The sequence below is a fragment of the Lepidochelys olivacea genome (assembly GCF_965140295.1).
Source record: "Lepidochelys olivacea isolate rLepOli2 genome assembly, chromosome: 26".
NCBI classification, from domain to species: Eukaryota; Metazoa; Chordata; order Testudines; family Cheloniidae; genus Lepidochelys; species Lepidochelys olivacea.
The window spans coordinates 371,219-398,463 of NC_140436.1; the positions used below are offsets into that span (position 1 = coordinate 371,219).

The following is a 27,245-nucleotide window of genomic DNA, read 5'->3' on the forward strand; positions in this document are numbered from 1 at the left end:
CAGAGCCCAGACCCCTGGGTGCTGCCATAATACGCACCCTAATGCGCACAGGCAGTTCTAGTATCGAGGGAAGCCGCCAAGTGTGGTCTGGGGATGGGATAAGCCAAGGGTTTGACCTGCTAACCAGCTCTCTTGTCTTTCCCTCATGTTAGCTAATACACCTCTCTTCCAAATGCCGACACGGCAGCAAGCCGCAGCCCCATGTGTGCACTCCTAGGGGGTTCTGGTCAGAGGCTCGGGGTCTGCATCAGTGTGCGAAGCGCTTCTCCCTGCCCCCTGCCCTGTGCTCTGTTGCCTCCTGCTTTATGACCCGTGACTATATTAGCATCACCCTGCACAGGAAGTGCAAGGTTAATAATAGCCCAAGTGTCTCAGTTAGCCATGTCTCACCAGGGGCTCTGCCTGCTTTGCTTCCTGAGGGGCACTACGTTGCTGCTCAGGCTGGGGGCCAAGGCCAGAGGCTGCATCCCAGACAAGCACACAGAGCTGGGAGAGGGCCCCGCAGAGCCAAGCAGGACCAATAGCGGCTGGAAATGGTTCTGGATAAACTGGTGAGATTTCTGGTGTGGAGAAGGAGGGCTCCGTAGCAAGCTTGGGTTCATTGTAGATTCGCGGCACTTTTATTTCAAGGGATTTTTAATTGATTTCCATGCCAAGAATGGAGAAATAGGTCATGTCCCGCCCACACTGACTTTTCCTGGCCAGGGGAACAGGACCCTGGGCCAGACAGATGTGCCCAGCTGTGGGCAGGGCTATGGCTGGGTTATAAACTCTGTAGCTGTGGAAAGCCTGGCTGTGTGACTACCTTCTCCATCTCTCCCCAGCTGCTTTGTGTCAGGCCAGCCTTGGGAGCCTCACCCAGGAAGTGGCCAGGGACCACGTCCCTCATGGTGCCCCATCATCCATTCCCTCCCCTCCTGGTCCCAGTGCAGCCGCCACTGCTGGGAGGTGCAGCCCCGAGCAAGCTGCTGGAGCTCCGCTATCTGGTGCTGGTTCTTTAACTCCCTCACACCAAGATTGTGATGATGGTGGATTGTTTTCACTGCAGTAGCACCCCAGGCCCTCTTTCTGCCACATGCACAAACACACTGGGCGTGACAGAGCTCTCCTCCCATCCCTTCCATTGACCTGATGCAATCCCCGCCCAGCACAGCAAGGGGGAGCCTGCCCTGCTGGCAGGGGCCGGGAGGGGAAGCTGGTGCTGGGACAGGCACAGTGGAGGGTTTGAATGGGGCATTGCATGCATGTTGTTGCAGCACTGAGAGCCCTGCTCCCTTTTCTTGCACATCCAGTGGCCGGCTCAGGGCTTTCAGTGCCGGTAAGAGCCAGGCGGGGTGAGAGCACTGGGGAAGGAAGCCGTTTCCCTTGTGTTCCTGAGCTGGGTCTGCATATAAATGGCAGCTTTGCTGCACGGCATTTCAGAGACAGCTCCTTCTGCTTCAGCACAGACCCCCCAGCCAGGCTCCAGCACTGAAAAGGCCGCCTGCTAGCGACAGTTCCCTGTGCTGGTGTGGGACGGGGGCAGCAGGAATTGGGGGGATGGGGTGATTGAGCCCACTGTTGTTGCAAGGTCCCTGCTAGGTCCCCTGGAGCTGGCTGGTGCCACTTGTTCCCTACAGCATGTGCCCAGTGCTAGGAATGACTCATGCCCCTAGCCCTGCAATGGGCACCCTGGGCTGGTTGGAGCCAGGGTATATGCTGACTCATGTGCTCTCTTTTCTCTCCCAGGCCGATGCTGCAACCAGCTTTCTGAGGGCTGCGAGATCCGGGAACCTGGACAAAGCCTTGGAACACCTGAGGAATGGGGTAGATATTAACACCTGCAATCAGGTAGGTTAAGGTCACTAGGATTCTGGTACCAGCCCCTGAGGTCCTATAATAATGTGCCCTCTTAGCCCATGTATGACCGCCCCAGAGTGGGGGTGTTTGCTGGGTAGCAAGGGGAGCGAACTGGTAGGCAGGGAGCGTGGCTGGCGGCTCCCCTGAAGGGTGTGAGGAGTTGAGGCCGCTGGGTGGGCGCAGAGTGCTTGTCACAGGATAGAGGGCAGATCAGCAGTGGCGGGTGCAGTCTGTGGGCCTGGAGGCCCATCCTCAAGGCCTTTTATGGACCTCCCCCACCCCCAGCATTTGGTCCCCTGGCTCTCAGCAGCAGTAGATGAAGGTGGAGAGGGGTGTTACCAGAATGCCAGGCCCTTAGGGCTCCCTGGAGGTGCTGGGCTGGCGGAGCCGCTCACACTGCCAGGCCCGGCTCCTCTGTCCAGGCAGTGAAAGCTGCAGTCTCCAGAGGGATTGTCAACAACAGCTGGGCATCTGCCAAAGAGCAGGGCCAGGGCTGAGCAGGGGGAGGGGGAGGGGGAGGGGGAGGGGGCAGGATGGCCCAGGCTGCAGTGGGTGCTCTCAGAGGAGGCTGGGCTAGAGGGGGGTGAGCTCTGACGCACAGACTCTGCTGTATGTACGCCTGCTTCGTGCTGAGCCCCAGAGCCGCCCCGTTCATGCTCACCACTCCCGTTGGTCCAGCCACTGCGGCTACGGGAGCAGGGGCCTGTAGCAGGTTGCCCCTGACAGCGGCTGGAGGGTGCATGTACAGCGCTGCTGTGCCCTGGCTCCAGCGAGCCCCTGGGAGCACATCAAAGGCCATGCTCTGCTCCCAGTGACCCTGGGGGAACGCCATTGACTGCAGGGGGTAATTCTTGTCACTGAGAGCCCAGCCCAGCCTCAGCCCAGCCCCAGCTCTCTGTAACAGAGTTTGCTCCTAAGGGGGAGCAGGCATCTGCTGTCTCTCCCGGCTTGGAGAGAACTCCTCCGCTCCCAGCGTCCGGCTCTGGGCTGGGTCCCTGCAGCACCTTTGCTGACCGGCATCCAGCAAGTGCAGGGGCGGTATGTGGCCACTGGAAGGTTAGAGGAAGCATCGCTGTGGGCAGAGGAAGGCGAAAGTTGTAATGTCTCTGTCGCAGCTGGATGAGCCACTGTTCTCTTCGGACTGTCAGACACATACACGGCTCATGCAAATGTACACGCTCCCGGCAGTTGTGTGTTTGTGTGTGGTGCTAGGGAGGTGTGTGTGCGCTGTGTGCATGGTGCTGTGTGTGGGTGTGTGCGTGGCGCTGCGTGTGTGTATGGCGCTGCGTGTGTATGTGTGTGCGCTGTGTGAATGGTGCTCTGTGTGTGTGGGTGTGTATGGCGCTGCGTGTGTGTGTATGTGTAGCGCTGGGTGTGCGGTGCTGTGTGTGTTTGTGTGTATGGCACTGTGTGTGCGGTGCTGTGTGTGTTTGTGTGTATGGCGCTGGGTGTGCTGTGTGGGTGTGTGTTTGGCACTGTGTGTGTGTGTATGTGTAGCGCTGGGTGTGCGGTGCTGTGTGTGTGTGTGTAGCGCTGGGTGTGCGGTGCTGTGTGTGTGTGTGTGTATGGTGCTGCGTGTGTGTGTGCTGTGTGTGTTTGTGCGTGTGGCGCTGTGGGTGTGTGTATGTGTAGCGCTGGGTGTGCGGTGCTGTGTGTGTTTGTGTGTATGGTGCTGCGTGTGTGGTGCTGTGTGTGTTTGCGTGGGGGGTGGGGCTGTCTGGGTTCAGCAGAGTCCACGGTGCCCTCACATGGGGTTTCGGGATCCTGCCATGCAGTCACCTGGTTGCAGCTTCTTCAGCTGGGCCGAGGTCTGGGGCTCTGGCTGCTCCCATGTGCCTGTCCCTGCCACGGGCCCCAGCTGTGCCTGAGACCTGTCCCTGTGGCTGCTGTTTGAAGGCAGCTGCCAGGCGGTCCTGCTCAGCGCTTGTCTGATCCAGTGCCCTGCACGGGAGGCTGCTGCAGTGTGTCTGGTAGCCAGAGTCCAGGGTGGTGCTGGCTTGACAGCAGCCAATGATCACAGGAGCCCAAACCAATTCAGGGAATATAAGGAACCGGGGGGGGGGGGGAGCAGGGGAGGCAGATTCTCACTGGGAAAGTGCTAAAAGGCTGGGGGCAGGGGCAGAAGGAGGTGAGAGCAATGTGCTCTCAAGCCAACAGTATCTGGAGGGAGCCCCACTCGTGTCCCAGTCCCAGGGGAGTTTCCTAAGCCAGCAAAGAGAAGGCCAGAAACCAGGCTCCTTGGTGGTAATGGCTGTATCCTGGCTGATGAAGGGGCCAGGCTGGAACTGTGATCTCTGCATGCTCAGGGGGCACCCCGGGGGGGCTGTTGCTCTGACACGTTGGAGCTTAGGACTGGTGGCATGTTGTTAGCCGGGGAGGGTTTCCCCAGTTGCGGTGGCTGTAGGAGGGTGAGTGTGGAGGGCTGGGGTCTGTGCAGTCACGGCTCCAGACCCTGCAGCGGGGAGTCCATCAAAGGCACCGGTCTCACAGCAGCAAGGGAGTATCAAATTAGCAGCCCCCAGCTCGACACTTGGACCCATCTCCAGGAAGCATGCTGTGTGAGCCAGTCACATCGGGGCCCATCATCACACACACAGGCTTCTAGAGCCCATGCTCTGGTCTGCTCAGATTCTCATGCCCATCACCGTGGTATCTGAGAGGTTCTAGCCATCCGGCTCATGTTCACATGCTGCCTGTGACTGCGCTGGGCTTGCAGGGGTGGAAGTCAGAAGTGAATTGGCCCAGAGTTGACCTGTAGAAAGTCTCTACCTTTGCTGATCCTTTAAACTCTTTGAATGAGAGCTGTTCCCTTGGGCTCTCCCCTTTCCTGGGCTCCTTCCTCTGGGACAGAGACTCGGACCCCTGCCCAGGTCCTGGCAGGTACGCAAAGCAGGAACTGATTGTGTATTTTGCTACCGTGTAAGTCTCCATGGGGATGCTGCTATTGAGTCTCTGGCATGTGATGGATTTGTAGATCTGAACAGTTCACCCTCACCTTAGTGCCAGGCCCCTGGGCTTTGTGCCAGGCTCCATGCTAAGTAGATCACAGACTTACACCGAATCCAGGCAGGATCTTCCGAACGGCTGTGCTTTTGTTTCCGAATCCAGCACGCTCATTAAACCCAACTGCTGCTCTCTTCTGTGGGCTCCCTCGCGGAGCAGAGCCCCTGATATTGAGCTGCGGCATGAGGCCGGTTACTTGGCACGCTCGCCCTGCTCTTGGGTACATTCACTCACTCCTCAGTGAGGGTATTCAACAGGCCCGCTGCTCTCTCAGATCACTGGGAATGGGGGACGGGGGGACGTTTAATTCTGAGTCACGTTCTTTTCCTATGCGTTCTGGAGCTCTCCCCCAGTGCAGCACAGTGTCGCTGGATGCAAAGGGAAGCTGGGATCTGTTAGTTCTGCCTGCTCTGTGCTCAGCTTTGGGCATCCCCAAGGCTGGGGGGTAGCAGGTGAGAGTGAGCTGAGGGGGCTGTGGCTACTTCCAAGGTGTGAGAAGTCATGAATAGAGGTTTCAGAGTAGCAGCCGTGTTAGTCTGTATTCGCAAAAAGAAAAGGAGGACTTGTGGCACCTTAGAGACTAACCAATTTATTAGAGCATAAGCTTTCGTGAGCTACAGCTCACTTCCTCAGATGAATAGAGGGTGACTTGAACCATGCTGCTACTTCACCTTTGAGAATAACTGAAAGCTCCTGAGGAGACCTGAGAATGTGCCCAGCCCCACCGCTTTATTCCCAGAGAGAAGGAATGCTGGAGTCTGGAGGAGGCTGTGCAGAGAGCAGAGCTCGCGCGGCTGGTTCTGGACGGCCCTTTCCTAGCACGGTGGGGGATGCAGGTTCCCATCAGCCAGAGTCTCCGTTCAGCGATGTGCAGGGAGCCCTGCCAAGCCTGCTGCTGGTGAGATGCTGTAGTGCCTGGACTGGGAGGACCTGGGAGCGTGTGACTGCGGCAGTCAGGAGCCTCCGTCAGTGATGTCTTCAAACTGGTTCCTGTTTGCTTTGTGCCATCTTGCTGTGGTTAGATGGCACCTTTGGGTTTCCCTCCTGGGGAATATCAGACCTGTGGGAAAGGTCCAACCTCACATGTCCTGTATATAATAAAGGGGATATATGTGGTCAGACCTATTCCACAGGCCCTGTATTCTTACACAAAAGCAGAGACCTTAACATGCCATCTGATCTTCATCCCCATCCTTCTGATTCCATCATCATCGTCGGCACCAGTACCAGCATCTTCACTGTGCATCTCCTTCCTCCACGTGTCTGTCCGATTCCTGGACACTTCACTGCCCTCGCTTTCAGTTCAAGACCTGAGAACAGGCAAAGCCCGTTGCTGCCAGCTTCCTGGTCAATAGGAGCTAGCATTACCTGCTGCCCTCCTGCCATCTGGGCTGTCCAGGTGTGCAGCCAGGTCAATCTCCTAATCTGTAACCTCGCCCAGGCCCTGTACCTCGCTCCCTGCGGAGAGCAAAGCCCCATCTCTCATGTTTTCGGAATGGTTGAGTGTACTGTGCATGCAGCCACTGGCCAGAGTATTTCTGGGCAGCGTTCTCAGCAGTTAGGTGTGGGAACAGGATGCCTTTCCGATTAGGTCACTGCATAGGCTCTGGTCCTCCAGATTGGTTTGGGTCAAATGCTCGAACAGACTGCGTTGTTCTCGAGGCTTGAATACAGCCTCATCACTCTGGGGCTGGAGAATAATGATTTTTCACAGGTTTCCCAGCATCTGAGAGGATATAAACTGGCCATCGGGAAGTTTAGACAAAGGTTTCTAACCATCAGAGGAGTGAAGTTCTGGAATAGCCTTCCAAGGGAAGCAGTGGGGGCAAAAGACCTATCTGGCTTCAAGATTAAGCTCGATAAGTTTATGGAGGAGATGGTATGATGGGATAACATGATTCTGGCAATTAATTGATCTTTAAATATTCATGGTAAATAGGCCCAATGGCCTGTGATGGGATGTTAGATGGGGTGGGATCTGAGTTACTACAGAGAATTCTTTCCTGGATATCTGGCTGGTGAATCTTGCCCACATGCTCAGGGTTCACCTGATCACCATATTTGGGGTCGGGAAGGAATTTTCCTCCAGGGCAGATTGGAAGAGGCCCTGGGGGTTTTTCGCCTTCCTCTGTAGCATGGGGCATGGGTCACTTGCTGGAGGATTCTCTGCACCTTGAAGTCTTAAAACCATGATTTGAGGACTTCAATAGCTCAGACATAGGTGAGAGGATTATCGCAGGAGTGGGTGGGTGAGATTCTGTGGCCTGCGTTGTGCAGGAGGTCAGACTAGATGATCATAATGGTCCCTTCTGACCTCGATATCTATGACTCTATGAATCTATATTTACTGACCCTGAACGTGACAGGATGTGTGTGTTACAGAGAGAGAATCTGAGTGTGTTTATCGCCATGTGTGTGTGTTACAGACAGAGTGCCTATGTGTCTATGTTCATGTGTCTGGTATGCAATCGTTCCACAAAGTGTGTCTATAGCCATGTGCTGTGTGGGTGTGTGTGTTAGTTAGTTACAGAGTGAATGTGTCTATGGCCATGTGTGTGTTACAGAACCTGCTTTCACTGCACAATATCCGTCTCTCCATTTCAGCTTGTTTTCTAGGAGCTTTGTGTCCTCCCAGGCTAGGTGCATTTCCGCTTGGCATGATGCCTCCTCCCTCATGGGATCTGAAAGTCTTTTGAGTCAATTTTCAGCAGATGTGTGTGGATTTGTAGGTTTTACTCTGGTACGATTGGGGCTGTCTCCAGAGATCAACAGAAGAATATTTTACAAGGAATAAATTCATCTCTTGGCTCTGGTACTTTGCAAGGGGCTTTTCTAGCAGGAGATAGAAGGAAAGACTCTGTAGTAAAATTACTCAACCATGAGGGGTTTTTTAAGTTGAATGTTAGTGTTGAGTGTTTCCCGGAAGCTGGATGGAGCTGGAACCCCAGGGATGCTGCTGGGAGCCCTTCCTTGTGTCTCCCACGCAAGCCGGATTTCAGTGGAGACAAATCAATGCCCTAAAGTGACCTTTTACTGCTTTAGAGAAGCACCAGTAGACAGCCAGCACGTGTGATGCACCAGGCAGGAGTGTGTCCCCACAGGGGATGCTCACAGCTCAGATGGTCTCCACACACCCAGCTGCAGGAACAAGGAAGCACCCACGTGCGGGAGGCATTCTCTGGGGGCAGAAGTCCCGGTTGAAACGGCCTAGGAGGGTTTAAGCCCCTCCCTACCCGCCACCCCAGCCCTGTTGGTCACCCCTGGGATACTGAACTGGGCACCAGAAATAAGAGCAGAAGCTGCCTCAGTGGCCTCTCGGGTGCTGACTGTGCTGACAGCTGGATGTGGTGAAATGCTAGCTGCATACCGAGGCTGTGTGTAGGAGAGATGCCAAACCGAGCACTAGTAGAAATGTCCATGGGGGGTTTGTTTTATTGATGACACAGTTTCCTGGAGTGTGTGCAGCTTAACAGCTGCACAGTCTCCTCCTGACCCTGCACTCCTCACTACCAGTGAAGACAATGGAAGCTGTAGCTGAGTGAGAGCAGCATGCCTGGGCCCTCCCTGTGCAGCTTGCAAAGCAAGGAAGAAACCAGCAGCTTGTTTGGGTTTTGGCCTCTCCTTGCAGAGTTTGCAGCCCCAGTAGTGCAGCGCTGCGGGGAGGTGGGGTGGGGGTGCATGGGAACCACAAGGCAAGGTTGGCTCGAAATGGGCTCAGCTGAGTGAAGGGCAGAACAAACTGTATCAAAGGGAAGGAGGACTTGTGGCACCTTAGAGACTAACCAATTTATTAGAGCATAAGCTTTCGTGAGCTACAGCTCACTTCCTCAGATGCATATCGTGGAAACTGCAGCAGGCTTTATATATACACAGAGAATATGAAACAATACCTATTCCCACCCCACTGTCCTGCTGGTAATAGCTTATCTAAAGTGATTTCCAGCACAAATCCAGGTTTTCTCACCCTCCACCCCCCCACACAAATTCACTCTCCTGCTGGTGATAGCCCATCCAAAGTGACAACTCTTTACACAATGTGCATGACAATCAAGCTGGGCTATTTCCTGCATAAATCCAGGTTCTCACATCCCCCCACCCCCATACACACAGAAACTCACTCTCCTGCTGGTAATAGCTCATCCAAACTGACCACTCTTCAAGTTAAAATCCAAGTTAAACCAGAACATCTGGGGGGGGGGGGTAGGAAAAAACAAGAGGAAACAGGCTACCTTGCATAATGACTTAGCCACTCCAAGTCTCTATTTAAGCCTAAATTAATAGTATCCAATTTGCAAATGAATTCCAATTCAGCAGTTTCTCGCTGGAGTCTGGATTTGAAGTTTTTTTGTTTTAAGATAGCGACCTTCATGTCTGTGATCGCGTGACCAGAGAGATTGAAGTGTTCTCCGACTGGTTTATGAATGTTACAATTCTTGACATCTGATTTGTGTCCATTTATTCTTTTACGTAGAGACTGTCCAGTTTGACCAATGTACATGGCAGAGGGGCATTAGGTGAATGAGCTGCACATCGTGTCGGGCGCTGCAGGGTAACAGAGACGTGTAAAAGTCATTTGCCATTGGACATAGGCCTCTGCAACTAGTTCTTCTGCTGATAAAAAAATGACCTAATATTTGCACCTAATGTTTCGTACAGTAACTTCAGTGAAAAATGTTCCCCTGGGGCATTTCCTCTAATACCTGGTGGGTTTTGTGTGCCTGTGTCTGGAGCCAAGGTTAAAGGCAGCTGCTGTTTCTGGTACGATCGGTGGCCCAGACAGAGTGCCAAGATACATTTTAAGTTTTTATTTAAATGATGCTGAATGTTAAGGCTTCTGCAGACTTGTCCTACCCGGCTGGTCCGATGCAGCTCAGTCCTGATCTGCAGCCCCTGGCTAGCCAAGCTGTGGGCACGTGCCATCCACCTTCGCTCTGCCAATGCACTGTAACGCTGACCTGCAACACCTAATGCTGGGTCCTTTTCAGCAGGGGCAGGAGGTCATTCCCCGTTGTGTGCTGTGGGGACTGAGCTGAGCCCATTGTATTAATGTCATTGTGCCAGGGTGGGAATTTGCCAGGACCGCCGAAGTGAGCAGATAAGCCCTGGGCAGGGAGAGCTGCATTGTGGCAGAGTCGTTCTCTTTCTCACAGAGCTGCTGATGGCGTTCATTGAGCCCCCTCACGGTGCCCACGGCTCCCAAGTAAGCTCCAGCACCATGCACTAAGTCAGCCTTTGTCACGGAGTCCCTGGGCGATGCTCTGGAACTGCTCCCTACGGAGCCAGGCAGGACTCTGGGGAAGTCTCCTTTCTGGGAGCAGACTGACTGCAGGACACACAGCTCACACAGCTTCCACCTTCCTGGGTCTGACCTCGGAGCCTTCAGCCTCCTCTGCCCCTCCATGTGCTTCCCACAGCGAGTCCGCCCAGGCGGGCTCCTGGGGCAGCCAGAGGGTCCTGCCCCCCAACTCTGCAGTCAGATGTGACTCTTAGCCAGCCAGAAAAACAGGTTTATTAGATGACAGGAACATGGTCTAACACAGAGCTTGTAGGTACAGAGAACAGGACCGCTCAGCCGGGTCCATTTTGGAGGGCAATGAGCCAGAAAACCACGTCTGCACTTCACTCCTCATCCCCAGCCAGCCCCCAACTGACTCACTCTCCGCCCCCCTCCTCCTCTGGGCTTTTTCCCTTTCCCCAGGCCAGGAGGTCACCGGATTCCTTTGTTCTCCAACCCTTTAGCTCTCACCTTGCAGGGGGGAAGGGCCCAGGCCATCAGTTGCCAGGAGACAGAGTGTCGGCCATTTAAGTACACTGGCCCTTTGCTCTGCAACAATTACACGCCCTTATTCCACCACCTAGAGACTTAAGAAATGCATAGGGGAAACTGAGGCACCCATACGGTGTTCAGAGGAAACATTAAGAACAGTCCCACTTCGTCACAGCCTTCATCCTCCAGTGCAAGGTGCAGGGAGAAGACTGCATCAGCAGCTGCTGTGTGGTGCCTCGGCATCGGGCTCTGACAGCAGGGCAAACACTCCCACTGCTTCCCCAGCAGGTACCTGCTGCAGCATCAGCCCTTGGCCTGCCTTGTAAAGACACCTGCTGGGAAGGGGCTCTGGGCAGGGCTCCCCAGGATAGGGAGGGCTGCTCCCAGCTGAGGCTTTGGAGCCCACAGCTCTGGGTCCAGTGTACTGGGAGTGGGTTGGGGTTTGTACTGTGCCTAGCCCGAGGGTTCCTGGTCTCTGAGCAGGGCCTCTGGGTGCTGCTGCTGTGCTGATACTAAGATCGAATGCCTGGAGGAGTGGAGCATTGTGCTGGCAAAGGGAAAACAGTCGAGGCGCTTGTGTTCACCCTGCAGCAGCCAGTGGCATCCCAGACGCCAGGGGCCAGGGGAACCTGACGGGCAGCAGGGTGTGTGTGAGCAGAACAGGCAGCCGTGCGCTGTGCTACTCAGAGCAGCACCACAAGGTGTTCGTCCCAATTGGGGTGGTGGGTGTCGCTGGGAGTCCCGGTGTTGGCTTGGCTGGTGGGGTTTTGTGCTAAACCTAGCAGCCTGCTGTGCAGAGCATTGGCACTGGGGCATTGCTGGAAGAACGATGCTGGGGGTGGTGATGCTGCTGCCAGATGCTGGTGGGTTTGTCTGGCACAGGAGCTCTGTGGGTGGGCAGATGGCGGGCACCAAAACACCAGGTGCCAGCGGATTCCCCCTGCTCCGTCTGGATGCTGATGTGAGCTGATCTCCTGAGGCAGCAGCTCCTCACAGGGGTTTATCGCTCTGGGATTCTGATGTCCCTGCTTAGAGAGGAGCATTTTGCAGGGAGAGTGAACTGGCTGGACACCAGCAACTGCTGAATCATAGTCCCAGCTCTGAGGCCTCGAGCAAGTTACACCTGCCTCTGTTTCCCCATCTGTATCACAGGGCAGCGAGATTGATCTGCATTGGGTTTGGGGTTGCTGATCTAAAGGCTCAATGCTGTTAGCAGCTGGTGGCCCAGGGCTTCGCTCTGCTCTGTGCAGCCTCGTGAGCTTTGTGTTTGCAGCCCTGGCTCCATGGCAGTGGGGTTCCCCTCTGCTGCCCACAGCTTCCACAAGTGTGTTCCCCAACCTGGCTAACCAGCCCGTCACTCTGCTCTTTCCAGAACGGGCTGAACGCCCTGCATCTGGCCTCCAAGGAAGGCCACGTGAAGATGGTGGCTGAGCTGCTGCACAAGGAAATCGTTTTAGAAACAACAACCAAGGTAAGGGCTGGCACGGGCAGGAAATGGGGGCTCAGCACATCCTTTGCCCACATTGTACCCAGGAGAGGCTGGGCTTGTAGCAATGGCACTGGGCTGATGCGCAGGAGATTTGGGTTCTGTTTCTGTCTCTGCCACAGCCTCTCTCTGCAGCCTTGGGCAGGTTCCTTCCCCTCTCTGCTCTATAAACTGGGGTGGGTGAAACTGACCTGCCTCCCGGAGCGCAGGTGCCTTCTCCATGTCATGTGTAAAGCAAAATGGGACTCCCAGTTGGATGACAGGGCTAGAGGAATCATAGAATCATAGAAGATTAGGATTGGAAGAGACCTCAGGAGGTCATCTAGTCCAATCCCCTGCTCAAAGCAGGACCATGGAGACATCCCTGGGTGAGTAGCTGCAAAGAAATCCAGGCCTGGGTTCAGAGCCTGCCAGGGGAGCACAGGGGGAGAACCCACTCCAGGAGCAGTGAGGGGCTTTCTGACGCTGGGAAAGAGGAGACCACGTCACTGCGCATCCAGGAGAAGGGCAGCAGCAGGTACCTAACCTGTGAGAGCTTCCTCCTGTCCATATCTCCTATCCCAGGTCCAGCAGAACCCCACAGTCCCTTCCTCCCAGCCCTGGGCTGAGCTGCTCAGGCCCAGCATGGTCCCTGTTGCCCCGAGGGAGCTCCCTGCAGTCGTAGTTCAATAATGTGTCATTGTCACCTTGCCTCACCTGAAAGTCACCGCTGAGGAGAGCAGTGCTCACTCGTGACAGGCGGGACAAAGGCTTTAGCGAACAGGCTGATGAATGAGCAACCTCCAGCACAATCTGTGTCTGCATCTCCCTGCCGGCGCGTTCCCAGCACTTCTGGGCTAGGAGGGCGCTGACATCCGTGGCGTGAGACCCCAAAGGGGATGCAGCAAAGCCTGGCGATGGATCGGCTAAGCTCCTGCTCCCCCCTGCTAGGGCTCTGGCTGTTGAGGCCCGTTGAGCCTGACTCAGGGTTTTCTGGCTGCACTGCCATTGATTTAATGGGGAATACAAAATCCTCCTCCTCCTTGTGCTGAAAAAAAGGGTGTGGGCCAACCATCCTGTGCGTGCTGCACGGAGCTGGAGGGCCATCCATGGGGCACAGTGGGTTCAGGAGCATCCACTCCCAAGGGGGCCAGGCCCTGCTCTCCCCTCCCTACCCCAGCGCTGCGGGGCTGGGCCCTGCCTGCTCCTGTACTCGCTCCTAGCCACGGCGGCTGGCTCTGTCCACTGACTTGCCTTTCCTCTGTCACTAGTGGCCAGCTGGTGAGCTGGCTCCAGTCACTTGTTCTCTCGTTTATTGTCTCCCTTTCTCTGCTCCTTGCCCTCCCTGCACTGCCTTCGTCCCTTCCTGCGTTGTCTGACCCCCGTCACACCTTTGCCTCTTGGCTCTTGTGTCCCACTCCCCTGCTGCGGCCTTGCTCCCACACGAGCCCTGTTTCCCCTGGCTGGCCAGGTGCCAGTCGGCCTGGTCCAGCGGGGCCCCTCTCGCTGGCCCAGGGACTCAGGCAGCTTGTGGCTCTGCAGAGCTGCTCACAGAGCAGATGCAGTCAGGGCAGCAGGAGCAGCTGGGGGCATAGGGAGAGCAGCCTGCCGGGTGAGTTAGCAGGGGGCAGCCCTGATCTCAGGCAAACCCAGCTCAGCAAGGGGCACCTGAGATGGGCGTTCAGCAGCCCCCTGTCCCACACTGATCTTCCCCAGGAAGCAGGGTCTCCACAGCCGCCTGCACACAGTGAATCCTTCCCAGTCATCCCCTACGCACCTCTCCAGCATGGAAACAACCACCAGCCCACGTGGCCCCAGCATGGCCTCCTGGCTCCCAGGACCAGGGACACAGAGACATACACACTTCGTCCCTCTCCCTGGTACAGAGTCCGTGCCCATGGCTAGTGCACACAGCCTTCCTGTGTGCACGCTGGGTTTGCCTACCCTGGAGTGCTTGTTTGCTAACTAACTCTCTGTGCCCTCCCTTGGGACATGTGTGGAAATGCCATGGCTTGTCTGCACATGGGGTCTGCAGGTGTTGGTTAGGTGTCAGCTAGGGCATGTTGAATTACACATTTCCGTGAGTGCAGACTTGGCCTGTGCGGACAGGGTGCACGCTCCCCAATAGCTCGCAACCTCTAACACCAGCTCCAAGCACACCTGCCTGGCTTCCCCATGCACAGCCACCCTCCGACCCTGACCCGTATGCTGCAGGCTGCTCTGTGGCGTGCCCTGACTCACCCTGTCCTGCTGTGTTTCAGAAGGGAAACACGGCTCTGCACATCGCGGCCCTGGCAGGACAGGAGGACGTGGTCCGGGAGCTGGTGAACTATGGGGCAAACGTCAACGCACAGTCGCAGGTAAAACATGCTGTCTGGAACCGGGTCTGGGTGTTAAACAGCCCCCAGGCAGGTCCGCGGGGTCCTAGCTGGGGTGCCCTGACAATGCTGAGCAGCCATGCCCCAGAGCCCGCTTGCTTCCCAGCTCCACAGTGCTGACGGCCACTCCTTGGCTGGCTTTTCTCTTCCCATTTTCCTTTGAGCCATTTGGGCAAGCCTTGTTCCTGAGCAGACACGGCGCCTCTGTCCGGCTGGGGAGGGTTAGAAATGTCATGGCAGGGGGACACAACCACGCTACCAGTGGTGGACTGCAGCTGGAGGGTCAGTAAGAGCTGGAGAGAGAGAGAGAGAGAGAGGGTAGAAAGGAGGAAAGTGAAACATCCAGGGCCAGGTTTCTGAGGGCTCAGCACCCAACTCTGTGGCCACAGGTACTCAGCCTCCAGCGTACACCCAGCATGCTGAGCGCAGCTCGAACTCGGCCCCCAATGACTAGGGGCGGGGATGGGGAAAGCATGTTACCACACTTCATGCACAGAACGGCCCAGGAACTGGGTATGTGACAGGGAGATGGTATCCATTTGATCGCCTCCCTGTCACTGGTCACCTGTCTGGCGAGGCAGTGAGCCCTGCAGGGCAATAGTATAACTTGGCTGTGTCTGCACAGTGCCCAGCACAACAGGGCCCCGTCTGGAGCTGCTGGGTGTTACTGGGGTGTGGATATTTACTAGCACTAGCGAATAGAGACGCTTTCCCGTCTTGTACCGACCAAGCTCTTGACCCTTTGTTCTCCTCAGAGATCCTATGGCACTTTCTGAAGAGCAGGGGTGTTACCCCTGCCAGGTTTCCTGGGACAGTCCCAGCATCCATTCTGCCCCCCAAATGCCACTGGGGTTTCACTCCTCCTCCCACCCCTGCTGTGTTTCGCCATGTGGGGTGGGGGTTGCTGCAGGCGTGCAGGGAGCTCTGGGTCCTACAGGGTGAGGAGCAGTCCGTGATGGTGTCACGGAGTCCCCGGGCGATGCTCTGGAACTGCTCCCTACGCAGCCAGGCAGGACTCTGGGGAAGTCTCCTCTCGGGGAGCAGCCTGTCTGCAGGACACACAGCTCACCTGGCTTCCACCTTCCTGGGTCTGACCTTGGAGCATTCAGCCTCCTCTGCCCCTCCGTTCGCGTCCCGCAGCGAGTCCACCCAGGCAGGGTCCTGGGGCAGCCAGAGGGTCCTGCCCCCCAACTCCACAGTCAGAGGGGACTCTTAGCCAGCCAGGAAAACAGAAGGTTTATTAGACGACAGGAACATGGTCTAACACAGAACTTGTAGGTGCAGAGAACAGGACCCCTCAGCTGGGTCCCTTTTGGGGGTCAGTGAGCCAGACAACCCCGTCTGCACTTCACTCCTCGTCCCCAGCCAGCCCCAAACTGAAACTCTCTCCAGCCCCTCCTCCTCTGGGCTTTGTCCCTTTCCCCGGGCCAGGAGGTCGCCGGATTCCTTTATTCTCCAACCCTTTAGCTCTCACCTTGCAGGGGGGAAGGGCCAGGCCATCAGTTGCCAGGAAACAGGGTGTTGGCCAATCTCTGTGTCCAGACCCCTGCACACACCTGCCCTCTAGGGCTCTGCAACGATCATACACCCTTACCCCACCACCTAGATACTTAAGAACTGCATAGGGGAAACTGAGGCACCCCCACAATATTCAGAGGAAACATTAAGAACAGTCCTGCTTCATCACAGATGGTCATGCATGGCTCTGTGTTTGCAGAAAGGCTTCACGCCCCTCTACATGGCAGCACAGGAAAATCACCTGGAAGTCGTCAAATTCCTGCTGGAGAGCGGCGCCAACCAAAATGTAGCCACAGAGGTGAGACCCTGCAGGGGGTGGTGCCCAGAGCCCGTGGCCAGTGCTGCTGTCGGGCTATCATGTTGTGCACAGGCTTCCCCTTGCTCTGCATCTTACCTCCCCCTCTGTCTCTGGCAGGACGGCTTCACGCCGCTGGCCGTTGCTCTGCAGCAGGGGCATGAGAATGTGGTCGCCCACCTCATCAACTATGGGACAAAGGGGAAGGTCCGTCTGCCCGCCCTGCACATTGCTGCCCGCAATGATGACACCAGGACAGCCGCGGTGCTCCTGCAGAATGACCCCAACGCTGACGTCCTCTCCAAGGTACCATGGGCTCCCCTGCAAGGGCTGGTGCCAGCTGGCACTCCCATCGGAAGCCATGCTGCAGAGGCTGCCCAGAGCCCAGCACTCCCGCCTTGCTCCCCTCTCTGTGCTGAAGGGTTTGAAAGTCCCATTTCCTTCCAGGCCCTGCAGACCTGGGCTGGCTCAGACTGCACCGTAGAGCATGCTGGGGCAGGGGATCGGCAGCTGGCCCAGGTCTCTGGGACAGGGGGCTGCAGTCAGGGTCAGAGCCTGTCTGCAGTCGGTTGGTCTGTCTGGGGGGCTGCACTGACCCGCCCTTTCTCTTCCCAGACCGGATTTACCCCCCTGCACATCGCGGCTCACTATGAGAACCTCAGCGTGGCCCAGCTCCTGCTGAACCGCGGTGCTAATGTCAACTTCACCCCACAGGTAGGTCCCAGGCAGCCCAGCGCCCACACGCTCGGGGGCAAGGGGCAGGGGCTCGGGGGTGTCTCACTGTGCTGCCGGGATGGCATGATCCGCCTGGAGTCTGCCTGGCTGCTCTGGGGCGTGCGGACTGGAGGGCAGAGATCCCATGGGCTGGGCAGACGGCCGCCTCGCCAGGGGCTCCAAATTGCAGTCAGCAATTACTACCCCAACCCCTCCCACCTGTCCCAGCCGCCTTCACCCCACTGGGGACCTCCGGCCCCTCTCGGCTCTGCTGGGAACTGGCCCCTCACAGCCCCGTCTTCATGCAGCGCACAAACGACCCGTCTCCTCACGACAAGCGTTGGCCTGGGGTCTCCCAGCTCTGACTGCTCCGTGGGGCAGTGGGCTCTGACAGCCCATGGGGTTCCCAGCTCGACGCTCTCTGATGCTATTTCTCTGCCCCTAGAACGGGATTACTCCACTGCATGTGGCTTCCCGCCGGGGCAATATCATCATGGTGCGGCTGCTGCTGGACCGAGGGGCCCAGATAGAGACAAGGACCAAGGTGAGACTCACCGTGTCCCCAGCTTGTGTCCCCCCACCTTGCGTGCATGGGCCAGAGACCCCCCCCCGGGGGTGGAGCTGTGCAGAGCCCCCGCAGACCAGAGCCCTTGTGCAGCGGGAGCCACTGGCCATGTGCGGGCACTGTGCAGACGGTCTGGTGAGCGGGTGTGTTGCCGGTCCCTGGGAAGGGGGCAGCGTGATGGAGAGGTGTGGCTGGCTCCTGGAGCGTGCAGGGAGTGTGAGGCTGGGACAAGCCTCCTGCACCCTGTGCGCTTGATTTCACATCCCTGAGTTCCCCAGAGTCTCTAGCCACACCCGCCCGCCCCGAGACCCTGACCTCCCTCTCTGTTCTCTAGGACGAGCTGACTCCCCTGCACTGTGCAGCCAGGAATGGACACATGCGAATCATGGAGATCCTGCTGGACCACGGGGCTCCCATCCAAGCAAAAACCAAGGTGCCTGGCCCTGGCCTGTGGGGCTCTGAGAGTTGCCTTGCCAGTTGGCTCTGCCTTGGAGCCTGGGCCTGCTTCCTGGGCGCTGGGGAAGCTAGGGCTCTGAGAGTCCCATGCTAGCTGGGCATTGCCAGTGGGCAGAGACCTGGGAATGCCCCACACTACAGAGGCTCCCTGAGCTGTAATGCATGCTTGGGCCTGCCCCAGCAGCTTGGAGTGGGCTCCTGGCGCTCTGCGGGTGGGGAAGAGCAGCTCTGATTTGACGCACAAGGCAGTGTGGGCTTCCCCAGCCCACACCGAGCAGTGCCCCTCACTCACACCCGCCTGCTGCCTCCCGGGGCCAGGCCACGAACATCCCCTGCAGTGGGAACAAGGCTTCTGAGAAAGGTGCAGTCCCCATACCGCAGCCGGCCAGGCAGCAGTGCTGCAGCTTGTCCCCCAGCCTCAGCCCAGCACCATGCATCCTCTGCCCCTTTGCAGGGATCTCAACGCCTGTGCAGGGCCCCCAGGCCCTCTCCCTGCCCTGGGTCTCCGGCAGGGGCCAGATTTGTGCCCCATTGGCCCAGGGGAAACCCCTGTGTCCTGCCTGGCTCTGCCCTAATGCCCAGGCTGTTCCCTGCCCTCAGAACGGCCTGTCGCCCATTCACATGGCGGCTCAGGGAGACCACCTGGACTGCGTGCGGCTGCTGCTGCAATACAAGGCTGAGATCGACGACATCACCCTGGACCACCTCACGCCGCTGCATGTGGCCGCACACTGCGGGCACCACCGCGTGGCCAAGATACTGCTGGACAAGGGGGCCAAGCCCAATGCCCGAGCACTGGTGAGTAGCGTGGGCTGGGCAGGGGGGCCTGGTGGGAGGGCTGTGCGCCGAGGGTCTGACCGGACGCCTCCCTGTCTGTTCACAGAATGGCTTTACGCCGCTGCACATCGCCTGCAAGAAGAACCACATCCGGGTGATGGAGCTGCTGCTGAAGACTGGCGCCTCCATCGATGCTGTCACGGAGGTACGCGGCCCTGCCCCGGCTGCGGAGACGCACTTGCCTTGGCTGCCCTTCCTGTGTTCAGGGTGTTGCTGCCGGCATGCAGCAGGAGGGGCCAGCCCGGGGGAGGCTGTGCTCCATGTGGTGGTGGCCCCAGCCCTGCCAGGTGCCTTGCTCTGGTGGTGCTGCCATCTCTGATGCAGTGAGCAGAAAGGCCATGGCCTAGCAGCACCTTGGAGCAGCGGCACAGGTTCACTGCCCATGGTGGGAGGGAGCAGGGAGCTCTTCTCTGCCAGCCTGGCCAGAGGGTCCGGGTAGCCGGGCTGGGTGTGCTGGGCTGCGGCACCTCCCGGACCTGGGAACCAGGAAACCGTTCTCCCTCACCCGTGGCCTGTGAGTTTGGGCACCAGCATGAGACACCCCAGGGCTTCTGGGCCTGATCTTGGGGTATGTGGGAAACTCCCCGTCACTGAGCCAAGGTGACAACCCTGGAACGGGCAAGGCCATCGTTGCTGCTTGTGTCAGTGGGGGGCTTCCCCATGCTCCCTGCAGAGCTGGGAAGGGCTCCCCCATGCCACAGGAGGGGCTGCTAGTGGCCTGGAGCAGAGCTGCTTGCAGGAGCTCAGACACTCTGCCCAGGCTCTTCCCAGCCCCCTGATCCCCTCCCAGGGCCATCAGATACACACGGGGGATAAGTCCACCGGGGGGGAGAGGAAGAGGGCAGGTACTCCTCCCCCCAGCCCTTCCCTGGGGCTAGCCTGTCTCATCTGGCAGCAGGAGCCTAGTCTGTCGGTGATGGTGTCAGCTCCTGGAAATGCGGGGTGGAGGTGGACTCTCGTCCCCCATACGCGGGCACCATGCCAGCTGTGCTGACTTCCTGCCTGTCTCTCTTATCCCCCGTGTGCGGGAACCGCGCCGGCTGTACTGACTCTGCCTGTCTCTCTTATCCCCGGTGTGCGGGAACCGCGCCGGCTGTACTGACTCTGCCTGTCTCTCTTATCCCCCGTGTGCGGGAACCGCGCCGGCTGTACTGACTCCCTGCCTGTCTCTCTTGTCCCCTGTGTGCGGGAACCGTGCCGGCTGTACTGACTCTGCCTGTCTCTCTTATCCCCCGTGTGCGGGAACCGCGCCGGCTCTACTGACTCCCTGCCTGTCTCTCTTGTCCCCTGTGTGCGGGAACCGCGCCGGCTGTACTGACTCTGCCTGTCTCTCTTATCCCCTGTGTGTGGGCACCGCACCGGCTGTACTGACTTCCTGCCTGTCTCTCTTATCCCCTGTGTGTGGGCACCGCGCCGGCTGTACTGACTTCCTGCCTGTCTCTCTTATCCCCCGTGTGCGGGAACCGCGCCGGCTGTACTGACTCCCTGCCTGTCTCTCTTATCCCCCGTGTGCGGGAACCGCGCCGGCTGTACTGACTCTGCCTGTCTCTCTTATCCCCCGTGTGCGGGAACCGCGCCGGCTGTACTGACTCTGCCTGTCTCTCTTATCCCCCGTGTGTAGGCACTGCGCCGGCTGTACTGACTCCCTGCCTGTCTTTCTTGCAGTCTGGCCTGACCCCTCTGCACGTGGCCGCCTTCATGGGGCACCTGTCCATCGTCAAGATCTTGCTCCAGCGCGGCGCGTCCCCCAACGTCTCTAATGTGGTAAGTCCCATCAGGGCAAGAGGGCATGTCGTGTGGGGTCCTGCCATCCCCATTTGGGCTTCCAAGCTGCAGAGGCTCCCGAGGTGTCTCCCTGGACCCTCCCTCGCATGAGTCCGGCCTGAGGCTGCTCTCCGCGGGGTGAAGCCTGCATGCAGTGACTGACAGGCTGCACTGGGGCAGCTCCCCGGGGAGCACGGAACCCCTGATTCACTCTCCTCTCCCTTGTCCCTGGATGCAGAAGGTGGAGACACCCCTGCACATGGCGGCCAGAGCTGGGCACACAGAAGTGGCCAAGTACCTGCTGCAGAACAAAGCCAAAGTAAATGCAAAAGCCAAGGTATGTCTGGCAGGGAGGGGGCTCCGGCCAGCTGGGTCCCCTCTCTCCTTCCACCTGCCTGGGGCTGAGCTGGGCCAGAGGGTTGTGCAATGGCAGGAAACGGTCTGTGGGTTCCTCTTGTGGTTGGAGCTGCCACTTGCCATGGGGAGCTGCAAACGTAGTAGGTGCCTGTGGGGCAGGGCGCACTGAGGCCAACCTCCCTGGGCAGGTTGGTGTCCCCAGCTCTATGGGTCTCCCCTTTTCTCTGAGGCCAGGCTGGGTGCTGGGGGCAACGGGTGCTGGTCTCTCTCCAGAGTGCCGTGCAATGCCCCAGTGGCAGGTCTGAGCCCTGAGGGCTGTCACTCAGTGGGAGGGCTCCAGACTCTGACAGGGCACATCTGTCCCCGAGGCAGCTGTTCCTGGCCTGATGGAGACGCCTGCCAGGTGAGCAAGAGCTGCCCCGAGGATCACCCTGCCTGCTGCTGAGGCACAGAGCTCAGTTGAGAAGGAGATCAGACCTGTGGCCCGTCCGGTCTGAGTTGGGCCAGCTCCTGCCGAGCCAGGGAGGGTGGGCTCCCCTCCATGCCCCTGGCTGGGCTGGGAGAGAGCAGTGGGTCCCCCCCAACCTCTCTCTGCTCCTCTCCCAGGATGACCAGACCCCGTTGCACTGTGCTGCACGTATTGGCCACACAAGCATGGTGGAGCTTCTGCTGGAGAACAATGCCAACCCCAACCTGGCCACCACAGCTGGGCACACACCCCTGCACATCACTGCCCGGGAGGGGCATGTGGACACCGCCCTGGTGCTGCTGGACAAGGAGGCCTCGCAGGCCTGTATGACCAAGGTAGGCTGGTGCGGCCTGTGCCCACAGTCCAGGCAGGGGTCCCTGGGCGGGGCTGAGGCGGGGCTGGGTCAGGCCGCTGCTGGGGAAGCCTGGGCCATGTATCTCCTCAGTGCCTTCCTGAGAGGGGAGAGAGGAGGGCTCCCTCGTACCCCAGCTAGTCTCCACGCTGCGTCTCGGGTCCCTCCCCAGCTGTGCATGGCCCTGACGCTCTGTGTTTCTCCTCAGAAAGGATTTACCCCTCTCCACGTTGCAGCCAAATACGGGAAGGTGGATGTGGCCAGGGTGCTGCTGGAGCATGATGCCCACCCCAATGCGGCAGGGAAGGTGAGTACCGCCTGGCCATGGGAGCCAGGGAGCCGGGGGGCTGGGCTGCAACTGACCTGTCTGTGCTTCCCCCCAGAACGGCCTGACACCGCTGCACGTGGCTGTCCACCACAATAACCTGGAGATCGTGAGACTGCTGCTGCCCAAGGGGAGCTCCCCGCACAGCTCAGCCTGGGTAAGGCACCGGCGGGGCTGGGGCTGGCGGCCTTGGGGCCTTGGGCTGTATGTGGTTGGGAGAACCCACATGGTCCAGCCCTGTTGTGTGCAGGACCGGCCTCCTCCGGCTGCCCACGGCCCTTCCACTGTGACTGGGCACGGAGCCACAGCAGGGACCAGCAGGCCCACTTGGGAGCAAAGGGTGCTGAGCCAATTAACCCTGAACATGCCCTGTCCCTCTGCCAGCCCCGTGGCACCCTCCCCCTTCCCCTTTCATCCACAGCCTGCCCAGCTCTCTGCCCCTCCTTCCCCTGCAGCCTGCCGGGCTCCCTGCTTTGCCACTCCCCACAGTGGCCAGAGCCCTTCGCTGGCTCTGGGCTCCCGGGCTGGGGGGTGGGAGCTGGCTGCCACATGGGAGGATCACCCACAGACGAGAGCCCCATGCAGGCCATCAGCGAGGGATGTGGTCTCCATGGTGACCACTGTTAGACATGCTGCTGTCTGGCAGTTTGGGAATCGCATGTGGCCTGTGCATTGGGGAACCACCAATGTTAGAAACCTCCATGCTGGCAGCCACTGGGCCAGGCTCGCCCCTGCTCTGAGCCACTGGCCAGACCTGGAAGGGGCCCCATACACCTGTCCAGCCACTTCAGAGACAGGGTCATTTCAGAAGCAGTATTCTCTGAGTGTGCACGCGGCCTCCTATGCCTGACTCTCCCACCGCCTAGCCTGCACGCCAGTACCCTTCTGGCCTGACAGCCCTGCTGACACCCCGGCGAGAGGGGTGCTGCACTGGATGGGCTCCCGCTCCACGCTCACACATGGCAGAGCACAGGACAGCGAGCGGGGAGGCCCGGTCTGCACCCCATCCCTAGGACACTGGCCAAAGGCTGAGCCAGAAGCAAGCAGGAGCAATAACTGCCAGGTCCTGGGGAGTCCCTGGCTGGCCCCAGTCAGTGTTGGGACAGGTGGTCTCTCAGATCCCTGCCCTGCTTTGAACTTCGGCTGACCGGCAGGGAGATGTTGGCTCTGGCAGAGAGAGATAAGCCTCGGGGCTCTGGACATGTGCTGGGGGGAGCAGTCCTGCCTGGAGCCTGGCCCGTGGGTGGACTAGTTGGGGCCTAGCAGGGCTGCCCAGCGTCTGCCAGGTGAGTGACTCCTCTCTCCCTGCAGAACGGTTACACCCCCCTGCACATTGCGGCCAAGCAGAACCAGCTGGAGGTGGCCAGCAGCCTGCTGCAGTACGGGGCTTCTGCTAATGCTGAGTCCATGCAGGGTGTGATGCCTCTGCACCTTGCAGCCCAGGAGGGGTACGCGGACATGGCAGCACTGCTCATCTCCAAACAGGCCAATGGCAACCTGGGCAACAAGGTGAGCAGAGCAGAGCTAGGGACATGGGCTCTCGCCTGGAAGGCTGGGAACAGCTCACTTCGCCAGGCTTTCCTTGCACACGGGGAGCCCTCCAGGGTGGGAAGGAGCCAAGGAGGCAGCAAGAGCCAGTGGCTGGAGAGCAGGGCCCCCAAGTCCTGACCCCTGCACTGCCCTGCTGGCTCTGGGCAAGTCCTGGCACCTGGCTACGTTGGGGAGCCCACTTCCCCCATCGCCCTCCCCTAGGGCAGGGGCAGTGGTTGTGTCCAGGGGGACCTGTCTTGCTCCTGCCCCAGGGGAGCTTTAAAGGTGTCTTTGGGTGTGCTGTGTTTGAACCACGTATTTGGATGCCAAATTCAAACTGATGTTCCCCAGAGCCGCTCCATCAGCTTCTCTGGGTTACACTGGGGCTGGACTCGCCTGCTGCCTGCCTCCGTTGTTGTGCTGCGCTGGACGGCAGTGCCCACGGTCATGTATGTCTGACATGTTGATAACCGACTCTGCGTCGCGTCACCCTGACCCCCATGGAGGCGGGAGGAGTGGCGCAGCCCTGACCCCAATGGAGACAGGGGGGCGTCACAGCCCTGCCCTCCACAGAGGCAGGGTGCCACGGCCCTGACCCCCATGGAGGTGGGTGGCCCGACCATAGTATGTGACCTGGCTTTCTTTTCAGAGTGGCCTGACTCCTCTGCACCTGGTAGCCCAAGAGGGGCACGTGCCAGTCGCTGATGTTCTGATCAGACATGGCGTCACAATGGATGCAGTGACCCGGGTAAAGAGGGAGGCACAGGCTCTCACTGCAGACGTGAGGGGCTTAGCCCCCCCCGCACCCCCCGGCCCGCCCAGACCTGCTCTCTAGCTCCCAGTTCCTGAAAGCCAACAGCAGAAGGCATTTCTCCTTCTGACAGTCTCCTCGGCTTACCTCTCAGGGCTCCTGCCCCACTGTTCCCCTCCTGCCCCAAAGCACGCTGATAGGAGGGGGCTCCTGGCACAGTCGGGGGCGGGGTGCTTGGGGCAGTCTGCAATGGCTCTGAGCTCTTGGCATGGCACTGCCAGGGCACAAGGTTGGTGCCAGGAGTGGCTCCAATCTGATGTACCTGCTGCACTGTGGGCCCCCCAGCCCCATGTGGATGGTGCACCCTGAGTCAGGGCGAGGGAGCGGGTTGGCGTGCGATGGCTGTGTGAGCCCGGGTCCCTGGTCTGCCTTTCAGATGGGCTACACACCGCTGCACGTGGCCAGCCATTATGGGAACATCAAGGTGGTGAAATTTTTGTTGCAGCACCAGGCAGACGTCAATGCAAAGACGAAGGTACAGAGAGCCCTCTAACCCTTCTCTGCGCCCACATGCCACGCCTGCCTGCAGTGGGCAGCCATGCCCGCCACCTCTCTGCTCTGTGGAGTGCCTCCACAGGCTGCGGGAGGGGGCAGAGCACCTGGGTTCTGCTCCATCTCATGTCGTGGCTGGGTGGCTGCTGCTTGCAGGGGTCAGGTGGTGGCTGGGCCCAGCACAGACTATGGCTGACTGAGCCTTCCTGGGAGCCCAGAGCCAGCAGCCGGCTCTGCTGGGCACCTCCCCACAGCCCAGCTGCTTTGAGCAGCCCATGTGTTTCTGACTGGGAGGGGCAGCGTGGGAGAGGGCAGAGCAGCCTGGGGACCATCCAGCATGTCCCGGAGAATGGGCCCAGCCCCCTGTGCCTCTCTGACCCCGGGCACCCGGAGAGGTGGACAAATCCCTCTCCCTCTGGGTCACTGGCTGCTGGGTGTCAGTGTCCTGGGGGTTGCATTTGTCATTGTCTTCTCGGATAGATGCTCCATTGACCTGGGGTTAGCCTCAGCCAGTCCTTTCGAATGACCCATTCAGGCTTCAGGCCAGGAGGTGACATTCCTGCCTGTGTCTCTTGTCCTGCCCAGAGAGCACAGTCCCTCATTGCCCCATCCCATCGCCCGCAAGGTAACAGTGCAGCTTATAAGGGAATCTGAGGCACACTCAGGGATCATAAAAACATTGCAACCTGTCGCTTTGTCACAGCCCTCTGCCTCCCTTTGCAGCTAGGGTACACCCCTCTGCACCAGGCCGCTCAGCAGGGTCACACGGATATCGTCACGCTGCTGCTGAAGCACGGCGCCTCCCCCAATGAGGTCAGCACGGTGAGTACCGCGGGTGATGCTAGCCCCGAGGCTGCTCTCTGAGATGTGCCACTCACACTCACCCTGCACACTTGCCCTGCCCTGCAGCTCATGCCCTGCTGCCCCTCGCTCACACGCGCTCTCTCTTACAAGCGTCCTCTCGCTTGCCCCCTCCGCCACCCCTCACACTCCCACTCTCTGGGATCCTGCCACCCACACCAGTGCAGTCCCGCCCCAGCGGCTAACCCTGCCCCCTCTCTCCCTGTGCAGAATGGCACCACGCCCCTGGCCATCGCTAAGCGCCTCGGCTACATCTCTGTCACGGATGTGCTAAAATTAGTTACAGAAGAAACCAGCACCCCGGTGAGTCCCTGCCCCACCCTCGCAGCGCGGGGCGCTCCCTGCACACACTCTGGGATGATCCCTGGGGCCTGGCCTTGGGGAGAGGATCCCATGGGGGGTTTGCTCAGCCACGGGGAGCTCTGGTGCCACCTGGTGCTGCCCACAGCGGCCCAGGCTGGCGAGGCTCCTGCTGCCCGGCTGTGGTGTCAGCTTCTGCCCTGGGTGGGTCGTCGGTGGAGAGGTTTGAACCCAGGCTTCTGGGTCTGAGTCCCTGGGGTGAGCTGAAGGCCCAGCTCCATTAGCTCCAGGCTGGCCCAGCAAGCCGCACTGGGTGGGCTGGGTGTGCCCGGCTGAGGCTCTGGGGCCAGCCCAGCTCTGACTCTCTCTCCCTCTCACAGTTGGTCAGTGACAAGCACCGCATGAGCTTCCCTGAGACGGTGGATGAGATCCTGGATGTGTCCGAGGATGAAGGTGAGGGCAGGACAGCAGAGCTCCTGCAGGCCAGGGAGCCCCCTGGGCTGGGGGCTCTGCCAGGCACAGTGTCTCTGGAGGGCAGAGAGGAGATGTGCCAATGGAAATAGGGGGAGCTCTGACAGGAGGGATCTCCCTGGAGGTGAAGGGGGGAGCTCTGCCAGGCGGGGTCTCCCTGGGATCAAGGGGGGAGCTGTGCTGGGGTGGGTCTCCCTGGGGGGTGAAGGGGGGAGCTGTGCCAGGCAGGGTCTCCCTGGAGGTGAAGGGGGGAACTCTGCTGGGCAGGATCTACCTGGGGGGGTGAAGGGGGGAGCTCTGATGGGCAGGGTTTCCCTGAGGGTGAAGGGGGGAGCTCTGCCGGGCGGCGTCTCCCTGAGGGTGAAGGGGGGAGCTCTGCCAGGCGGGGTCTCCCTGGGATCAAGGGGGGAGCTGTGCTGGGCGGGCTCTTGGGGGTCTGTGACATCAGAGATTTGCACACTTCCCCAAGGCCACCAAGGAGAGACACCCAGACCCCTGTAGCCCCTGCCCAGGCCCAGGGGCTCTCGCCATGGGTGCAGAGCTGCCCGTGGCTGAGGCAGCCCAAGGAGGGTGGGCTCTGGCAGCACACACCACTGCCCCCGTCAGGCCACACCGTCGGGGTCCCAGCTGTAGCAGTTCCCAGTTCCCCGCTGTGGCGAGCCCTGGTGAGCTGCCC

The 27,245-nt window shown here is 59.3% G+C and overlaps 1 protein-coding gene across 5 annotated transcripts in view; it reads left to right on the forward strand.

The window, feature by feature from the left end:
- Positions 1 to 27,245, forward strand: part of ANK1 (ankyrin 1) — a 129,714-nt gene that overhangs the window by 74,977 nt on the left and 27,492 nt on the right. For 4 of the 5 annotated variants that reach the window (XM_084615183.1, XM_084615182.1, XM_084615180.1 and 1 more), the window contains exons 2-22: positions 1,729 to 1,830; positions 11,982 to 12,080; positions 14,336 to 14,434; positions 16,170 to 16,268; positions 16,386 to 16,571; positions 16,881 to 16,979; positions 17,425 to 17,523; positions 17,879 to 17,977; positions 18,601 to 18,798; positions 18,884 to 18,982; positions 20,503 to 20,601; positions 20,840 to 20,938; positions 21,565 to 21,762; positions 21,988 to 22,086; positions 22,163 to 22,261; positions 23,416 to 23,613; positions 24,284 to 24,382; positions 24,822 to 24,920; positions 25,661 to 25,759; positions 26,009 to 26,101; positions 26,479 to 26,551. In XM_084615183.1, coding sequence (XP_084471309.1) covers positions 12,030 to 12,080; positions 14,336 to 14,434; positions 16,170 to 16,268; positions 16,386 to 16,571; positions 16,881 to 16,979; positions 17,425 to 17,523; positions 17,879 to 17,977; positions 18,601 to 18,798; positions 18,884 to 18,982; positions 20,503 to 20,601; positions 20,840 to 20,938; positions 21,565 to 21,762; positions 21,988 to 22,086; positions 22,163 to 22,261; positions 23,416 to 23,613; positions 24,284 to 24,382; positions 24,822 to 24,920; positions 25,661 to 25,759; positions 26,009 to 26,101; positions 26,479 to 26,551 — 2,284 coding nt within the window. In that variant the 5' untranslated portion in view covers positions 1,729 to 1,830; positions 11,982 to 12,029. Of the gene's footprint in view, positions 1 to 1,188; positions 1,319 to 1,728; positions 1,831 to 11,981; positions 12,081 to 14,335; positions 14,435 to 16,169; positions 16,269 to 16,385; positions 16,572 to 16,880; positions 16,980 to 17,424; positions 17,524 to 17,878; positions 17,978 to 18,600; positions 18,799 to 18,883; positions 18,983 to 20,502; positions 20,602 to 20,839; positions 20,939 to 21,564; positions 21,763 to 21,987; positions 22,087 to 22,162; positions 22,262 to 23,415; positions 23,614 to 24,283; positions 24,383 to 24,821; positions 24,921 to 25,660; positions 25,760 to 26,008; positions 26,102 to 26,478; positions 26,552 to 27,245 lie in introns of those variants that run through there. The other variant, XM_084615179.1, reaches the window with a different exon arrangement.